At 34.4% G+C, this 20,361-nt stretch overlaps 1 protein-coding gene across 1 annotated transcript in view; it reads right to left on the bottom strand.

Moving 5' to 3' along the window:
• Window positions 1-20,361, bottom strand: part of LOC132554142 (kinesin-like protein KIF21A) — a 115,964-nt gene that overhangs the window by 68,230 nt on the left and 27,373 nt on the right. The window contains exons 4-7 of the mRNA XM_060218444.1: window positions 3,094-3,276; window positions 996-1,052; window positions 639-731; window positions 165-293 (exon numbers count right to left, since the gene is read on the bottom strand). Coding sequence (XP_060074427.1) covers window positions 165-293; window positions 639-731; window positions 996-1,052; window positions 3,094-3,276 — 462 coding nt within the window. The remainder of the gene's footprint in view (window positions 1-164; window positions 294-638; window positions 732-995; window positions 1,053-3,093; window positions 3,277-20,361) is intronic.

Raw genomic sequence — 20,361 nt, 5'->3', positions numbered from 1 at the left:
CAACACAAAAATATTCAGATATACTGTATTTCACAAGATTCTTCAGCAGGGAAATCTTTCTCGAAATGCTAACATAATTCAAATAACCTAGCATACAGCCTTAAGTGATTCACGATACTGTTTAATGTTCTACTGATAAAATATTGCAGTCAAACCCAACACACCTCATCCTTGACAACGCGGTGTTGTTTGATGGTGATGGTAAAAATGGCGTGTGACCTTGAGGACTGTGCATTCATATTTGTACTGGCAGTGGATCGAGATAAAGCGCCATTTTCTAAACATTGCATAGTCTGAAAAAAGTAGATAAATCAATAAAACTAGAATCAAACACACATTTGTCTATCAGCAGATATTTCTCAAAATAAGATGGAAAGAGGCATCATAGTAACTGCAGGGAAAAGCCTTAAAAATTGTTTGCAAAATTAATGTAATATATAATGAATTTTTAACCCAAATTACCATATGTGAATCATATTCAATTTCCACTTTTTTTTTTACCATTGATTTTATAAATTTACTGCTGATGATGATGAATATGCATCAAAATTATTAGAAAGCAGGCTTACATTAATTATTTGATCAACATTTCTAGCATTTTTTGATTAAGTTTTTTAATGAGGTTTTAAATCACTTACATCCTTGGGAGAAACAACAGGCCGTGTTGTAACACCTACGACGTAAATTCCTCCTGTAGCATCTTCATGGATCTTGATGTGGGATTTCTTCCCCTGGAATAAATCATTTATCATTTCTTTAAACTATACAACTATAGATAGATACTCAAGGCTGAGAAAATCTTACCAATACTTTTTAAAATCATTTTAACCAACAAGACACATGACTGTATGTGTCTGGTATCAATTTTATCAAAAAATGATAACTGAAGTCTATGTAACCAAGATGATATCTAGATCTAGTAAAATTGCTGATGATCATATTGTCTAACCCTCTGCTGACCCCATATGGTGACCTTTAATGACCACAATACTTACTCTAGACTCGGGATCCCGTGTGATGTCGAGGAGATCAAATATCTCTTCATTATAAAGCTGAAATAGAAAAGACAAATTATTAAACAAATATAGCAGGAGATGAAAAAAAAATCTACCAATGGAGAGGATGGATGAATGGGAAGTCCTTATACACTAACCTTTCACCAAGGGTTTGATTCCTGTAACAGATATGAAAAGGTAAGGGATCACCTGCCTGACCAATCAGGGTTTCCCTGGGTACTCTCCCAGTAAGACCCCTACACTTCAATCAGGGCTAACAATATCGTAAGTTGGATAACTTGTTTTGCAATTGTTATGAAATAAATGAAGTTACATATTTATATCACTGAAGAAGAAAGCAGCAGTTATTCTACTGCTTTAAGCATGTTTTTAAAAAAAAAAACCCATGTATGAAATTTATTTGTGTTGTTTGTTATTATTAAACCCAAGCCTGTTGGTTCTAGATTTATATTTAATGAACACTGATGTTCAATTAATAAAAATAAATTACGTTGAAGATAGAATGTTCAAATAATTAAAATATTAAGAATAATATTTCACTGAATATTACTGCCATAACCCTTTAATGAAAGTCGATAGCCTTGAAAAAATAAACAATGGTTTGTGTTGTTATTTGTTTAAGATACAGTTATGTAATTGTTAAAAACACTTGTACATACATACATAGACTCCAGTGTGATACAATTAGATAGTTATCTACGAGCAGCTTTAACGATATCAGTATAAAACGTAATTCTATTTATCTGTGTACAAGTATATTGCATTAACCTCCTAACAGAATCATTCATCCCTCTCTATCTATATCCCAGCAAGCAACAAATCTTTCTTTTTGATCTGTTTCATACATGTCATCACTCCTTTTATACCTCTAGTTGTAAAGGCCCTGGCCTAAAAGCCATGAAACTATTTTGTTTTTTGGCTATAAATAAAACCTTGAACAACAATACTTTTCTGTAGATTTGCTTTTGATCAGAACTTGATGCGTTTTCTTTCCTTTTTCTTTATTTTTTTATTCCACAAGATAAAAGTCTTACCATCTAAACACCATCTCTTTTCTCTTATTTTCATGAGATTTCTATTTAATAGTTTCATCTTCCAGTTAGAAAATCAAATTTTTTCATCATCTATGAACTTTCTTGGCTCTTAAAATCCATTTAGGAAAGACATCTATCGGAACAGAATTGCCACCGGGAGTACCATTATATAAACGATCACTTGTGTTCTACCCTCGGAAAATCAATAGCCATCCGACAGTTAACAGAAGTACAAAGTGTACAAACGTATAATATACATTTTCCTATGTAGACAAAATCTGATATACATGTAGTTTCCTATGATAATCATCCCAAACAACGTGCACATTTACATTGATTTAAAATGAGTTGAAACTCAAAAGCGGTTTGTTTATATTTTTGTCAACCATTGTGAAGAGAAGTATTTAGGTCATTTGGGAGAGTTATTTAAGTAGCTTTGTTGCAAGCTTGTGAAACTATCCATAGAAGTAGAAAAAGACTTTTTTTCATAAACAAAGATGTTTCTTTGATATTTGAAATGAATATCTTTAGTAGGAATTTCAAAAGAATATTTTGCACACCAGCACACAAATGTTGTAGTGAGGGAATGGACCACAAAATAAAAGCATTGTTACAGTTAAGTTCCAACATGATGACAAATTTGTAAATCATGACGATGTATACAGAAAATGTTTTGTCCCTGTTTAACTTTAGCCATTTTCATCCATGTACAGGGAGGGTGAATTTAATATGGGAGCAAAACATCTGTTACACTTATATAACACTCTCATGTTATCCTTACCGGTCCAAATGAACATGAAGTGAATTTTTGTATAATGGTAGATTTGGGCAAAAATTAACCTGTGGCGAAAATGTTCTGGTAAAGAGTAATACTAATTATATAGCAAAACAGACAAATTCATTAAGTCATGATAATATAAATTTCTCTTCAGAAAAAAAGTGCTGGGCTGCCGGAATAGAACCAAAATGTTCAAGAACTCTATTCAACAGACTGGATTCCAAATACTATTAACTTGATAAATTGAAGCACACAACATACACACCTCTATAAACTGGGCAGTGACTTTGAAGTCAGGCTGGGGTTCATTGCGTTCTTTGGCTTTTTGCTGACGTTCCTGTATTCCTCGAAAAAGATGACTGACCGCTCGAGGCACAATTCCCTCCTCCTCCTCGCTCTGATCAACATCAAAACCTGTCCCCATGGTGTACGTCTTCCCAGACCCAGTCTGTAAGTAAACAATTTTAGTGAATTTCATTTTGCTCAAGTAAAACAATATTGCACGGAAGTTTTTACAAGGAAAGCAAAAAACTTTAAACACCATTCAGCATCTTCCCTTCTAATATGTCAATGGCTTACTGATGACTTTTGCAAAAAATATATTAACAATCAAGAGCCAATAAAGCCAATAATATGCCACACTAATATTTAGTCAAACTTCACTGCCAATTATCATATTGTATATCCACTTAATGGCAACAGCAGCAGTCAACCTCTGTGTTTATGGTCATTCATCAGAGACATACATCATTAAAGTGTTATAAACAAACACTGCCTACATTAAGAATTAGCCAGATCTCCAACAGCCTGGTATATTATATTACATAGAGTCAACCACAGCAGCTAATGCGTTTTGAAATTTCATCTAATGCATGTTGAGATGATTTCAGTAAAAGGGCCTACAGATTTTTAGGTATGAGGCATGATCATAACACAGCATTCAACATAATTATGGTATGAACCCTATAGTCTGTGACATGAGCCTACAGTCAATGACATGCCACATGTTTAAACCTAAGAGATATTATGAATAAATGTAAGCCTATAGCCCAAGATGTGATCATGAGGCCCAGGCCAATACAGGCAACAGCCTATATAAGATATGACCTTCAGCCTACAGCTAATGGTCTGAGACCTGGCACAAACTACATACTAAGAGATGTAACATGATTGTCTTATGCCAACGTCAGGCTACATACAGCCTGTCAGATGAGACTATTTGCCTGTCAGCCAATAACACGTAAGACACGCAGCCTGTATACCCCCTTAAAAGCTATCATACATTACAGGTTTGATACAGCCAGCCTACGGCCCCTGAAGTGACATCACACATATATCAGTATGTCAGCTAATATGTATGTTAGACCCATGAGGACTATTGGTTTACCATTAGCTTATTCATAGCAAAAGCAAAAATTTTTCCATGTTTGTATAAACCAATGACTCATACAGGAGAAATAATTCCATATCCACAGCTTTTACTGAAAAAACCTGATCCCATCTCTCATAATCTTGATTAAGTAAACAAATAAATCAATACAAGTCTTTTTGAACAGACAAATAACCAAAAGATTGAATAATTAATACAAAATTTTGTAATTAAACTCAACTTCTAAACTCTTTAGCAAATACAGTAAAAATTTCACTCCTTTAAAAAACCTCCTGCCTTGTAAATAAAACTCAAAATGGTCTCTTTTCCTGTAAAACCAAGATACTGTGGAGTTCATGTATAATGAGTTACCAATACTCGTTATGTCCCTACGATGATACTTCAAATTTTACAGTATTACAAATTCAATTGTTGATGAAAGCAATCCTATTCTGATTAATTCTCTATCCACAATGACACATAAAATGAAACAATAGGGCCACTAAATATTATCACAGATTTAAAATAACAGAAACACATCCAGTTACAATAGCCATCTCTTATCATTATATCTTGACAAGCTCCCATTCAATCTAATATTAAGCTCATATGGCAGGTCTGCTACATGAAGGAAACCACAGCAACATAAAGCAAACACAGAGGCAAAAACCCAGGGGGGTAAAAAAAAAAATTTCTTAAGATTCAGAAATATTGACCGACCCAATTTTTTCTGCTTCTATAACTGAGAGATCAATTAATACCCCTGTTGAGAGAGTTTAGTTAAAACCTCCGAATCATCATTTTTTGACTACTCCAATGCCTGACAATATGGGCATGTAAACATTATTATCAATTTTTCCACTGGGGTTTACAAATGAGGACCTACAAATATAATGCCGGAGTTTGGTATTTTTGACACCATGATAGAATGAATATTATTGAGACTTTTAAGTTTTCCATAAAACCATATTTTTCAAATCGGGTCAAATTGACATGATGATGTTTCTTACATCTTGCACCTTGACAAAACCGACATTTCAGTTCAATCTGTTTCCTCTTTGCACCTCTCAGATGAGCCCATACTGTGCTGATTATAAATTAAAACCTTCTCAGCTGACATAATAATTATCCTCTTCCCTTTGGTTCAGGCCACAAATCAATAAATGACACAGAAATTCTCCTAAAACATCTAGAATTTGATTCTCCTCTATTCATTATTCATCTTTTTATCATAATTTTGCGATAAAAAATTCAACCTAGATTACAAAACGAGAGGACCCACAATCCACATACAACACACTACCCTCGGGAACATTTATCAGTACTCATACTTTTGGCTTCAACAGCTTGTACAATACAACTTTCATCACTTTGCACTGCAAGCATTTCTGTACTGACTCATAAATCTTTGAATGATATATCTCTTTTCATAGCATGAAATTACTTTCTTTGAATTAAGCTAATCACATCAGGAATTTATGCTCATATTTCCTTCAAGTTTGAAAAAAACAAAACAAAAAACTGACAAACCTTGATACCAAAATTATCTGTTTTATTGATTTTCTGTTTTTATCAGATAAGTAACTGATCTCGGGTTTTTATTCTAACAAAACGGACAGAGGGCGCCACTGGTATAACATCACACGTAACAGTACCAGTATATCAAATGTTCAAACTGGTGACTACATAACACCAACAAAAAATGTTTATGATCGATGGTGATGTAAAAACAAATAATGTGAATTAGCTGTCCCAACCGGTCTATAACTACATAAATTTAATTGCTTGCCATTGTTGCTGGATCTGAATAAGCAACACAAAGTACAGCTGCTACAACAAAACTGCTGATCATGATAATTCTGTATGGATGGCACCAGAGAGCCAAGAATCTGCTGTAGTCGGTACAGGCCAGCCGCATGTCAGCCATATAACAGTGGTCAATTACCATACTTTATAGAGTCAATGGAACACTATGAACAGCAGCCATATGCCACAGTGGCCAATATTTCCTGGCACTTCATCTCCAGTAAATGACCTCATTTATCGGTTGACCACTTGCTGGAATATTAGACTCGATACAGAGCTGAGCAGGGAAATAGGGTTAGAATCAATTACCTACAATGTAAAGAGGGCAGGATCTATTTATAGGAATATAAGCACTGATATGTAGAGAGTAGGTTTATAGGAATAATGAAATTTTAAGGTACATCTTTAAGATAAACACAATTTTTTTGAAAAAAAAAAAACAAATAAATAAAGAAAACAATTTAATCACATGGATTTGAAGAAACGTATTATAGCAATCTTAAGCAATGCTTACAATTTGTCAGCCCTACCTCCACATGAATGATAACGCCTAAAAGGATATATGTATGTTTTTTACAACCAGTTACATATAGTATACTGGGTATTAAGACTTGGGTCATGGTTGACTTCTTTCTGAAATCACAAGTTATGGTGGTGTGAAGTCAGATAAGATCTTTTTATCATCAATTTAGAAATGGTTTAATATCAGTAATATTGGTCTTTATATAAATTATCATTTAAATGGCATGAAAACATTTTACATTTGTCGACTAAGAGTCAGAACAACCTTCAGGGTTGAACAATTCCACACCAGTACAGTAGGAACAGTAGTGTTGTACATCAATATATCATTTGAACATTATTACATATTTCAAATGTAAAATTACATGAGTTAAGTACAATTCTGACAACATAAGTAAAGGAAGCCGTTTGTTCATTGTGTATGTAATTCTGAATGAAATAATGTTCACTCTATTGTACTTGAAATTAAACATTATTTTCAATCTTTACGTCAATAATAATACATCTATATAATCACTCAAAAACTAATGTCTTGTGCTTAAATATATATTCAAACATAAAAGTTGAATTCTCGGTGTTAGGTGAAATATATTAGATTAACTTAAAACAACACATCAAATTAAGCATTTCAGGAAATGTATTTTATTACAACTTTTAAACCCAAACTAAACAGTATTGTTTAAGAATAATATAAACTACATAATGATTTCCCGTTCAATTATGACGTCACATAATCACTTTTGTTATTAAGTCACAGACATATCTAGGTCATTTATCAAGCATCATGAAGATTCAGGAATCAAAGCGCGAATTCTTAAATTGATGTGTTGTTTTAAGTTATTCTAATACATATGTATCTATAGAGACTATGATACACTACCGATAATGAACAAACTGATGGGTAAAATCACTTTGCTGCATAGAACAAATTCAACTTTTTTATTTTTCATTCTGAAACTCATAACCATTGAAAAACAAAAAGTAACATTAAGAATTCCACATGATGTGTAACTCTATCGATCCTGGTACCATTAAAGATGAAAACAATATCAACTAGCTGTCAGGATTATCAGTCAGTACTCTCCATAAACATGACATCTGTGTATAGTGATTGTGTTTATCTTCAGGAATGGTTCAGACTGGGATTTTATCAGACATTCCCGAATCATCTCATACATGGACAACTACCTACGTATGTTTTACATCATTCTTAGATAGAGTAAAGACAACAGTAATTATAACACGACAAAAGTAGGTTAGACGAGACTTATGTCAAGGAAGGGCCCCACATAAAAGTTATTGCACTGAAGGTTTCGCCAATGCTTAAATAATGTTTTTGAAATATTTGTCTTGTAGGTATAAAATACAAGATCTTCTACAATGTAATCCATACCTTTTATAATGTGACCAAATGTAAAGCTTTGAAATGTAGGTCAAAGGTCACAGTCAAGGTCATGTTACAAGGAACACCTGTGCCAAATATGAAAGTCTTACTTCTAACAATGCAGTGGTTGAGGGCAAGGTTAAAGTTGACAACTGACAAACAGCATAAAAACAATATGCTCCCAATCTTTCGATCTGGGGGGACATGAAAATTTAAACACTCAAAAGTTAATCATGGTTTTGGTTTATGGTAATGTTTAAATGAAATGGAAAATAAAGATCTGAATGAAATCACTAGAGACAACAGTAATGTTCCTTAATCGTCTTACGTACAGCAATAAACCTTATTCATTGTGGTGATCAGGAGGATAAGAGGTAGAACTACACTGATAAAACAAATAAATATTCCCCACAGACTGTGTCCTAAACCACACACATCAGATTTAAACCAATTATACACTACCACATGCATGAAAACGCCATGTCATGCTGATTGCTACACATGGACACGGACTAGAAAGTCAGTTGCGTTTCAAGGTCAACTTTGTCAGGTTTGCCCTAAAATAGTTGTGTAAAAAATAAAAATTGCATTCATGTCAATATTTCTTTTAATAACCCTTTGAAACCTACAAAGAATTTTACCTTATCTAGAGCAAACCATCTAATTTACATATACAGGTAAATATATATACATGTAAATATATACAACAGAAACTGAAGATCAAAGACAATATTCTGGTCATGTTCATCCAGCATTAAGCCGATGTATTATACAATTGTTTAGGCTGTTCCACCTAATAACCAATACATAACCATACTACTTAACTCAGGGATCAAAAAGTAGCACAGACTGGCTGACTACAACAACCACCCCATGATCACTATACCTCTAGGCAGGATCTCACCTAGATCTGGTGTAGGTTTAAAATCTAATAAATATTTAATTTTAACAGATACTAAAATGAACATAAATATACCAGATGTAGGTGATAAAACATCATTTCATGTCTGGTGGTTCTTGTTTCTGTGCAGTGTGAGGATGCTGGTAAGAAATTCCAACACATTGTTGTCTAAGATTTTGATGTGAGTTTTAAGGTATAAAAACTGGTTGTATCTGAGAAGTCAGATACCCAAGTAAGGTTGTACCACAATTAGCTCTAACTGTAAGAGATAGAGATGGTTCATCTACTAGTACATTACTGTAGACAAACAACAGGTCATCTGTAGCAGTAATCAATCTGTACATCACTGACCCTAACAATCACCATTCCCAACCTCATCAGCCTGAATCTTGATAACAACCTAATCATGACTTCACAGACACCAGGAATATTCTGCACACAAATTCAGCCTCCCTCTTACCAGTTTACAATCATAAATGGATTGTACCATGATAAGACAGCCAATTACAGCTTCTGAATTTATCTAAGAAAAAGTCATCACGTTAATAGTATACTCCCAAAGTAAGTGTTCGGTCAGATACTTACAGGTGACATTCATTAAATGCCTCTCAGGGAGTCACAGAAATAATGAATTCATATCATTATCATATTTTCCGGCCTTTAAGCTGCTGCTTTTTCCAGAAAGGGTGCGGCTTATACGATGATGAAATCATGAAAATCGCTTAAAAAAAAAAAAAAAACCAGCACTGCGGCTTGTACTCGGGTGCGGTTTATAGCCTGGAAGATATGGTATTTTCAGAACTGTAAGATTATGGTTAGAAGTCTGGAATTGATTTGATATGCTGAGCTTCTTGTTCTTGTTATAGAAGTTCTGCACTTGGTTACAGGGGATCTGACATTTCTCCATTCAAACAGACACTGTTAATTGTGAATCTGAATGTATAGTGAGAATTAAGTCAGGTCTTTTGGAATGTTCTATTGGAATACCCTATAGCTACTTCTCCGTAGCACAAGTTATTGAGCTGCCAATTTGGATCACCGCTCAATGATACAAGTGTATGTTGCCATATAATCTTAGGCAGAAACATTCAGTTTCTTGATCATGTAAAAAAAAATACAAGAGTAAAATGTCAGCTTGTCTAAAAAAAAATGGATTTTTTTACCATAAAAACAAGTTCAGCTTTAAGTCAATACAAATCACAATTAACATTTAGACATTCTAATTTGCAACTGGTTTCTCAATAGATTAGATTGACACAGTCAGAAGATGGAAGTGTAATTACTATTGGTCTAATTATAGTAAATCCAGGCATTGTTTTTTAGCTAATGAATTTTTAAAAAAATCGACAAGTCCCAAATAAGGATGTTGCAACAGTAATGGAATTTTAATGAATCTCAAATATCAACATTTACATCACCAACAACACATAAAGTCGATTAATCCATAGATAAATCACACATTCTTGTTGGGCAAATTACATGTGCATGTTGCTCTATGAAATTATCATTTAAAAAAAATCTAAGAATTGTGGTGATACCATTTTACAACCATTTCATCAGAACCTATAATTTTAGGGTAATACGACAACTAGGATTTCACTGAAATTTTCAAAACGTGCTATATTACATACAAAAATCCTATCCACTTTTTTTCAAAAACCCCTTTAATTCTCCAAAGATACAAACTGTTAAGCCTGTATATGTTACTAAGTGTCGGTAGCAATAGCTGAAATCATATTATACAAGAGGCCCATGGGCCTTAACGGTCATCTGACAAAAAGCAAGCCAAACCTAAAAAGTGGGTTGAGGTCATTCATTTGAATAAACTTGGTAGCCTTTCCTCCCAGCATGCTACAGACCCAATATCGGCACTCATAGACTTTTGCTTATTGAGATGAAGTCCTTTGTATATTTTAACATATTTGACCCCTGTGACCTTGAAAGTGGGCCAAGGTCATTCATTTGAACAAACTTTGTAGGGCTCCATGCCAGCATGCTATGGGCCAAGTATTAGCCCCCTAGGCCTTCTAGTATTTGAGAAGAAGTTATTTAAAGATTTTGACATATTTGACCCCTGCGACCTTGAAAGTTGTTCAAAGTCATTCATTTAAATAAACTTGGTAACCTTTCCTCCCAGCATGCTACAGACCCAATATCGGCACTCATAGACTTTTGCTTATTGAGATGAAGTCCTTTGTATATTTTAACATATTTGACCCCTGTGACCTTGAAAGTGGGCCAAGGTCATTCATTTGAACAAACTTTGTAGGGCTCCATGCCAGCATGCTATGGGCCAAGTATTAGCCCCCTAGGCCTTCTAGTATTTGAGAAGAAGTTATTTAAAGATTTTGACATATTTGATCCCTGTGACCTTGAAAGTTGTTCAAGGTCATTCATTTAAACAAACTTGATAGCCCTTCATCCCAGCATGCCACAGGCACAATATCAGCAATCTGAGCCTTTTGGTTATTGAGAAGAAGTTGTTTAAAGATTTTAACATATTTGACCCCTGTGACCTTGAAAGTGGGTTGAGGTTATTCATTTGAATAAACTTGGTAGCCTTTCCTCCCAGCATGCTACAGACCCAATATCGGCACTCATAGACTTTTGCTTATTGAGATGAAGTCCTTTGTATATTTTAACATATTTGACCCCTGTGACCTTGAAAGTGGGCCAAGGTCATTCATTTGAACAAACTTTGTAGTACTCCATGCCAGCATGCTATGGGCCAAGTATTAGCCCCCTAGGCCTTCTAGTATTTGAGAAGAAGTTATTTAAAGATTTTGACATATTTGACCCCTGCGACCTTGAAAGTTGTTCAAGGTCATTCATTTAAATAAACTTGGTAGCCTTTCCTCCCAGCATGCTACAGACCCAATATCGGCACTCATAGACTTTTGCTTATTGAGATGAAGTCCTTTGTATATTTTAACATATTTGACCCCTGTGACCTTGAAAGTGGGCCAAGGTCATTCATTTGAACAAACTTTGTAGGGCTCCATGCCAGCATGCTATGGGCCAAGTATTAGCCCCCTAGGCCTTCTAGTATTTGAGAAGAAGTTATTTAAAGATTTTGACATATTTGACCCCTGTGACCTTGAAAGTTGTTCAAGGTCATTCATTTAAACAAACTTGATAGCCCTTCATCCCAGCATGCCACAGGCACAATATCAGCAATCTGAGCCTTTTGGTTATTGAGAAGAAGTTGTTTAAAGATTTTAACATATTTGACCCCTGTGACCTTTAAAGTGGTTCAAGGTCATTCATTTGAACAAACTTGGTAGTCCTTCATCCCAGCATGTGACAGGCCCAATATCTACACTCTGAGCCTTTTGGTTAATGAGAAGAAGTTGTTTAAAGATTTTAACATATTTGACCCCTGTGACCTTTAAAGTGGTTCAAGGTCATTCATTTGAACAAACTTGGTAGTCCTTCATCCCAGCATGTCACAGGCCCAATATCTACACTCTGAGCCTTTTGGTTAATGAGAAGAAGTTGTTTAAAGATTTTAACATATTTGACCCCTGTGACCTTTAAAGTGGGTCAAGGTCATTCATTTGAACAAACTTGGTAGTCCTTCATCCCAGCATGTCACAGGCCCAATATCTACACTCTGAGCCTTTTGGTTAATGAGAAGAAGTTGTTTAAAGATTTTAACATATTTGACCCCTGTGACCTTTAAAGTGGGTCAAGGTCATTCATTTGAACAAACTTGGTAGAGCTCCATGCCAGTATCCTCTGTGCCAAGTATTAGCCCCCTAGACCTTCTAGTATTTGAGAAGAAGTCGTTTGAATGAAAAGTTTACGGACGGCGCACGGCGGACGGCGGACGGCGCACGGCGGACGACGACGGACGAAGCATGATGACTATAGGTCATCGGACCCTTCGGGTCCAGATGACCTAATAAATCATTATTCATTCTACATTTTCTGTATTTTTTTTTAAATTCTCAAAATATCCATACAGGATTCAAATGTCTGCATATGTATAAATATGAGAAAATGCGAACAATAAAAATAGCAGAACTCAAGCGATGCAAAATCTTGAAACACAGTGACAAAGTTTTCCATTAGCTTGAACTGCTGTAATCACACAAATCTGTCAATACAAGGAAAACACATTAGCTTGGAAAGTTTTCCGATATATATATAAAGTTAAAGCCTTTTTCATACTTGATTTATATTTGTATATACCATGTTCTAATAACATATGTAAAATAGGAAGAGATATATTTGTGGGAATCAACTCTCATTCAGAGTAAATTAATGGATTTCCAAATATTGATAAAATGAAAATTTTATTGGACATAGCGTCAGCATGCATCATAATTAAAAAGTAAAAAGACTGATTATCAGGATGCCTCTCATGCTATATCTCATAATGTCAGTGTTTATTTTTACAGAAGCATGGAATGAATGAGGGAATAGTGGTACCCTATATAAATGAAATATTTCGCATCAGTTGAAAATGCTTGACAGATAATTAGGGGGTAGGGAAGAAAGGCTTGGTCAGGACAATAGTATATCTGTCTCGTTCACCTGAATATATGTCCACCCACAATACCAACAATGTGTACCTGTAAAAGGTCACTGTACCTATCCCTCGACCTACCTCACATGTAACACCTCAATACACAGGTGACACCTCAGGTATACAAACTAGCATCAACGACCCGAAACTGATAGATATGTCACTAAATTATGGGTTTCACGAGATTTGTGGAAGTATTACGCTGTACAATCTTGTCCCTTCATTGTTTGGTAAATTTACAACGTACAAAAAGTTGTCTGTCCTTGGGTCAGACAGACTGTATAGCTGTGACTATTAGTGTCATTAATGTATCCCATACCTAACACTTTATTGTCATCTTCCTTTGTGTTCATAGCTGTGTAGTGAACCGTGCAATATCTTTATAATTGTTTACACACGCAGATTATCAAGATTTTAATATATTTTTCTGACAAGTACTTGTTGACTTCTCAACTGCACTGCAATAAGCAATTTTATTCTTTTACTAAATTCTGAATGAGGCAATTGTATTTTTCCCACAACAGATTTAGTACATGTATCAATGAATCACAGTATGAAAGTTGAAGGTTGAAGGGTTTAAAGAAAAGGACAAAATAAAACATGAGGCCTTATGGGCCTTAACGATCATCTAACTATAAAGACCTACATATGCAAGAGAAAAATAGGCCTTAAATAAATTTCTCAACAGCTCTCAAGCTTACCTAGCAGACCTTGTTGCTTCATCAAGACATTTTCTGCCAACTTGAATCTTTATACAAACACTACACAATTGCCATTAATCCTCTTGGTTAATGAGAATAAGTAGCTTAAGCATTTCATCATCTTTGGCCCCTGTGACCTTGAAAGTTGGTCCAATATCAGCACCTTTGGGCTTTTAGTTATTGAGAAGATGTCATTTTAAAATTTTAAAACATTTGATACCAGTGGCACCTTCCTGAACTTAAGAATAGATTTTCCACTCTCAATGATGTTTCAGACTAAATTTGGTTGAAATCCATTCAAGCATTATGAAAGAATAGCATTTTGAAGCAAAATATTGTCTAATTTCCCCTTTTGGGCCTCTGACCAAAAGTCCCTAGGGGTCAAATCAAATTTCTAAATTTAAGAAATAATTGCCTACCCTAACTGATGAATCAGGCCTAAAGGAGGAGTTGAGTTTTAAATATAATTTCAGCACCTCCCTTTTTGGGGCCCCCTCCCTCAATCCCAAGGGGTCAAATAAAAATTCTGAATTTAAGAAATGATACCCTTCACCAAATTATGCATCAGACCAAATTCGCTAGAAATCCATCAAAATATGAAAGAGGGGTGGGGTTTTAAAGAAAAAAATTATGCACAAGGCACGGCCCATGATGACAAACGAAGCACAATGGCTATAGGTCATCTTGACCCTTCGAGTCAGATGACCTTTAATAGACTCAAGGAAAAAAAACAGCAATGTAGCATGTGCAAAGGGGTAAAGGGGCTGGATTAGTTAGGAAGGGGAGATAACAAATAAGGAAGTAAATGATAAAATAAACACCAGAATTACTGATTTACCCTTCATTCAAGTCCAAATATTTTCAGTCAAAATTGAAAGGCCCAGAATCAAAATTCCTGACAGATACTTAAGGTACATCAGAAAAATGTATCCAGTTATTACAAATTTACTTCATTGAAAAATATCTACCACCTATATCAAGAATTTCAAACCCAGCTGGAGTAGTTATTGGATGAATAAAGATTATGTATTTTATTTCACCTCTATACAGATATTCTCTTTGAAATTGTATGCTTATAGAAATGAGAGAAAATGAAATTGTAAACAGCAAAAGGATTTCAACATCTCACACAGGGTCAATGACACAATGGTCACCATGAGAAGGAAATCACTCTTTGATATAAAGAACCTGAAAACCATATCTTACCCAAACTTCATTCTGCCTTAGATCCAGTGTATCTATCAACGTTTCAGTAATCAGTCTTCACACTGGTAAAGTTATGGTAGATGATGCTTAATAATATTTGTAAACAGATTTATACCCTTTCAATAAATAAGTAAAACTGCAGTAATTTTATCATTATAGAGTCATGACTGAAGGCTTCATCTTTTTCTGTTTATGCATACTCTGAAACAACAATATCTTTATATAACTAAATGATTACATCAAATTTTATTAGAGTTCAACCTCTGTAATATATATAACACAGACTATAATGAAACACTTATCAATTCACCTTCAAGGAGGCTAATATATCTAATCCATATGTAGAAAAAAAATCTGAAAAAAATCTGTTGTTTTGAGCTTTTGAGCTGTTACGTATCACAAAAGTCAAATATTTCTTTATTAATAGTAACTATGAAATTTAAAAACCAATCATATTTCAGAAATCAATGAAAGCAAAATTGAAAATTCAGGAAATTATTGCCGGATGCCAAAAAAGCTAAAGATTGTACTGAACTTCTCACTTTGACAGATTCATATATAATAAAAAGCAGCAAGATGTCTTCTATTTAAGGGTTTTCAGAAAGTTGCCTGAGAGCTATTACTGGAAATATCACCAGTTGACAGCCTGTTATTACAGTAGAAATAACACGAGATCAAGTTAGAAAGGTTGCTGACTATATACAACTGGTCTGAATGTCAAACATCCATCTCTCCTTACTGTGTGCAGAGAAAACCTATCAGGCAGAAAACATGATCAGACATTCTCATTAGTCACCAGTATAAAACAACACAATTGTCACACACAGATGCTGTGATTGAGAACTGGCTCATTATGACAGAGGCAGTGTCAAAATCAGATAGGATCTTTTCTTTAAGCATTTTTATTTCTTTAATCATTTTTTTCTTAAAGAATGTAATTACAAGAAGAAAAAAAGATAGAAATGAATGAATGGATCTAAATTGTGTATCAGTTAAATGAAACACTGTGAATGAATGAATGAATGAATGAATGAATGAATGAATGAATGAATGAATGAATGAATGAAACAAAAATTCAAGAAATTAGATTGAAAGAAGTACAACACAAGCATGGACTGGTACATGATGTACTTCAGTGTCACTTGTAAAGTGCTGAAAAATTCCATGGTCTGTAGTAGACTTTCCTAGTACATGTGTTTGCAGGTAAATAGATAAACAAAGAAATAAATAAATGAAAAAATGAATAAGGAAGGAAGACATGTACAAACATGCGTGTGCACACGCACGCATCCACATGCGCACGCACACACACACACAAACACACACACACACACACACATAGAGGTGTCAATTATGAATTATGTCCGGATTTTCCTGGTTTAAAAAAGAAACCAAAAAACATCACTATTTTGTGGACATTTGATTTTGTGCAGAGACATCTAGCTCAGTAAGTTTACTGTAATTAATCTAAACAGTGTATATCGACATAGGAATTCATGGACTAGGAGTACCCCAGAAACCAATGACAACAACTCCCATATGAAAATTAATGATTAATTAATGAAATTAGAATTCCCCTGTACTCCTAAGTTGTATACATTAAGATTTTTCTATACATTGCTACAACAACACACTAAAAGTCTTGATTAAAGTTAACCTAAAAATTTAGAGTGGCATCGTGGAGCACTCTCCATGCTAAATTGATCTCTTCACAAAAGCCTTTTCTCATTATGAGCTTGAAAATCTCAGAAATAGCAGACTTGTAGTCTTAAATCAATAGAAATTAGGATCGAATGAATGTTACAAAATACCAGGACTACTATTTCACCCGGGCAATTCGCACTGATCAGGTCTTCACAGGAACACCTTCAGTAAAGGTCAAGAGCTAAGAGAAATACAAAATCCATTCTTCTCATACCATACACATCAGGTATCTGTTCCTTACTAGTGCCCTACATATACACTAAGACTCACATTAAATATTTACCTGTCACCAAAGCCCTTAAAGACTATCAGAATCTCCTGGTAGGATCTCAAACCATTCAAGTGGCCTCCTCTGGTCAATATTGTGGCATACATTGGTAAATATAGTATATATTTGTGTATCACTATATAAGGTAGTAAACAATATGATATTACTGGTTATCATTGTACAGATTAAGTAAAGACGGCGTCCCCAAAAGTCACAGATCTCGGAATGACAATGGCTTAAAATATCTACATGTATTCATTTAACATTAACATTGAACGATACTTTGTTGAATTTATGAAAACTGGACACATTACATTATTTTATATAATTTTTTTCCCCGTCATTTCTTGAACGAACCTCTACCAACCGAATAATAATTATTATATATTTAATGCCAATATACATGAGCCATATATATTGGTACAAACAGAAAAACGATATTGACACCAAGGTTCATAATTGATTCAACAAGTAAAGATCCACTGAAGAGCTTGTAAAAGTATAATGCCTCTAGCTAACGTATTCCTTTAATTTTTTGCTGCTTCAGCGTAATGCAAACAAAATGACTGCATAGTCACTCGACCAGTAAAATTCAAAGAGCGGGGTCCATGCTACAGGGATTTTGGATTCCTCCTATTGGTTCGTATGCTGTGTTAGCTGTACGGTAATTACATCTATTAGCTCAGTAGGATGGATGGATCTAACATGGCTTGTTGCTATGTCTTCCCTCCATGATTTGCATGACAAAAATATTCAATAGTTAAAGTCCCAATTTTCATGTAAAATCAACTTGGAAAGACAAATATAACATCTGATTTTGCATCTAATGGTTGTTTAGACTCTAGAGAAAACAAAGCACAGTACAAAGGCAATTTGATACGTCTAATTTCCCTAACTTAAAGACCAACAATAGTAAACAGTAATATATATATGTACATCTGATCAATATTTTTATACTACTGCACAAGACATTAGTCCTGATGAAAAAATATGTTTATGAAATATTCACGAATCAATGGTGATTGTTGACCCATGTCATCAATGGCAGAATGCCTCCCGAGAGGCTATACCTACCGTGCGTATACACTAACGGTCATTGTGTATGTTAGCTGGTGTCCTTAGGTGTTTGGTCTGGGGATTACATCCAGCCATTTGTGCTCAACAATAAAAAAAGAAAATACTGGCGAACAGTATTTTGACATTTGTTCGGAGCCAAGATCGCCTCATTTTGATGAAGCCATGGAGAAAAGACCAGTTGTAACACAATGTATGATGAACTTCCGGAGTCTTGATGGAATTAAAGCATGCTCTGCATAATGAGCTGGCTTATTAACGTAAATGTATCTCTACGACATAAAACACAAATTAAAAAATTTGATTTCTTTAATAGTTTAACAAACAAGGAAAATCTCCAGTTGGAGATATTTCCAAAGAAACAACATTCTGCTAATTTCGTAAGTATATGGCGTTCCATCATTTAGGCTTAAAGAGGATACCTAGTGGTTATACAGAGGTCTCTTAAACGTAGTTACTAGCTAACAATTAAAATAAGCCCATCTGAAATCCTGAAGCCAGATATGCTAATACTACATTATACTGTCTTCTGTCGGTGGTTAGTTTGATTAACATTGTAAAATTTCATTGTCCTACACAGAGTAATAGCAGAAATGTATACATAGTCTCATCAATTCACTGCACCACTGTGTTCTATTTGCATATGTACATATCAAAATGTTATTTTTCAAAAAACATGTATTTTTTCTCGTTTAATTAACTGCATTGACTCAACCTATTTAAACAATTTAAATAAAATGTTTTTGTCAACCTTTTCTTATTCATTGGATCACAGAGCAAACAATTAACATTTTTGGTAAAATCTAGGACCAAATAGGTTTTCCTTCAAAAAAAACACATTTTGCAAATACTATAATGTAAATATATAGATCAATTTCTAAAATTGTAAATTTTCAGTTTGTTTGGGGAAGTTTTCGTTCTATCTGTACATAAACACTCATTTTCAATACTGTGAAAGACTCCACAACCTGATACGATTACGAGTACTTTTATCCTTTCAGAACTTGTCATATCCTCATATTACTGAAACCAGATTGTTAAAGTCTTATCAAAGGGGACCATATACAAATATTGGGAGACAGGTCTTATACGTGTGTGATTGAAGTGTGCAATATGAGAATATCTTAATGAAAAAATACCCCAGTCCTTCACTACGTACAATACAAAACGTTTTTTTAAATGTCTGTTGACAGTTGTCTAAACTTCAATAGCTGATAAATAAGGCGAAGGACTTGTCTCGTTATCATAATGACACCAATTGGATTTCACAATGTGTGTATAACCACAAAATTTGTGTGTGGCAAAACCAAATATCACAACAACACGTACATATGATATATAGTCGTAATGACAATTATCTATGTGTCGCAGGTAATGAAGGTTAAAGGTTAAGTTGGTGGAAACATGAAGGTTGACCTTTCCTGTCAGTACAAACCCACAACAAGGCGTCTTAGTGTGTGCATCAAGTTGTGTACAGAAAGGTTTTCTTTTTCTGTATGTAGAGCACCAATGTTTCTTCATGCACTCTAACAAAGGTACTCAAACATAACACCCTATCTTTATTGGTAGAAGTTAGTATGTAATACAACTGTTACACATTGCAAGCACACTGTTGTCAAATATATATACAAATGACTCTGCTAATTTGCTTTCAGATGTTATTTTAGAAAAATAATATATTTGTATAAATATGCTTCCATGAACTCCCCACTGATCAGAACTTAAAAACTATCATGGTTTTTTTTATCCAGTACCTAAATCTCCTCATATTCTCATTCCACATCTAACAGAAATATTTCTGAAAGTTTTCATTTTTTATCATCACTGCAGCTTGTCATCAGCAAAACCTTTTTCTATGTAAGAGATCACAATGCACCCGAGCATGAAGATGTAGCATGTGTATTTGTGAATGAGAGGCAAATATGACACGTTAGCATAAGAGTTTAAAATTACAGTTGACACAAACAACTCGCTGTGTACTGAAACGCCCCTATAACTGGGTCAGTGTATTTGAAATCAGATAGAAACTCAACCCATTACTACTCAAAGAACAATAGGTATGTATAC

The sequence above is a fragment of the Ylistrum balloti genome, unplaced genomic scaffold, assembly GCF_031769215.1.
Source record: "Ylistrum balloti isolate Yb309-2 unplaced genomic scaffold, AGI_CSIRO_Ybal_v1 Utg370386, whole genome shotgun sequence".
Taxonomy (NCBI): domain Eukaryota; kingdom Metazoa; phylum Mollusca; class Bivalvia; order Pectinida; family Pectinidae; genus Ylistrum; species Ylistrum balloti.
Note: the sequence above shows the minus strand (reverse complement) of the source record. Positions and strands in the feature narration are given on the sequence as shown.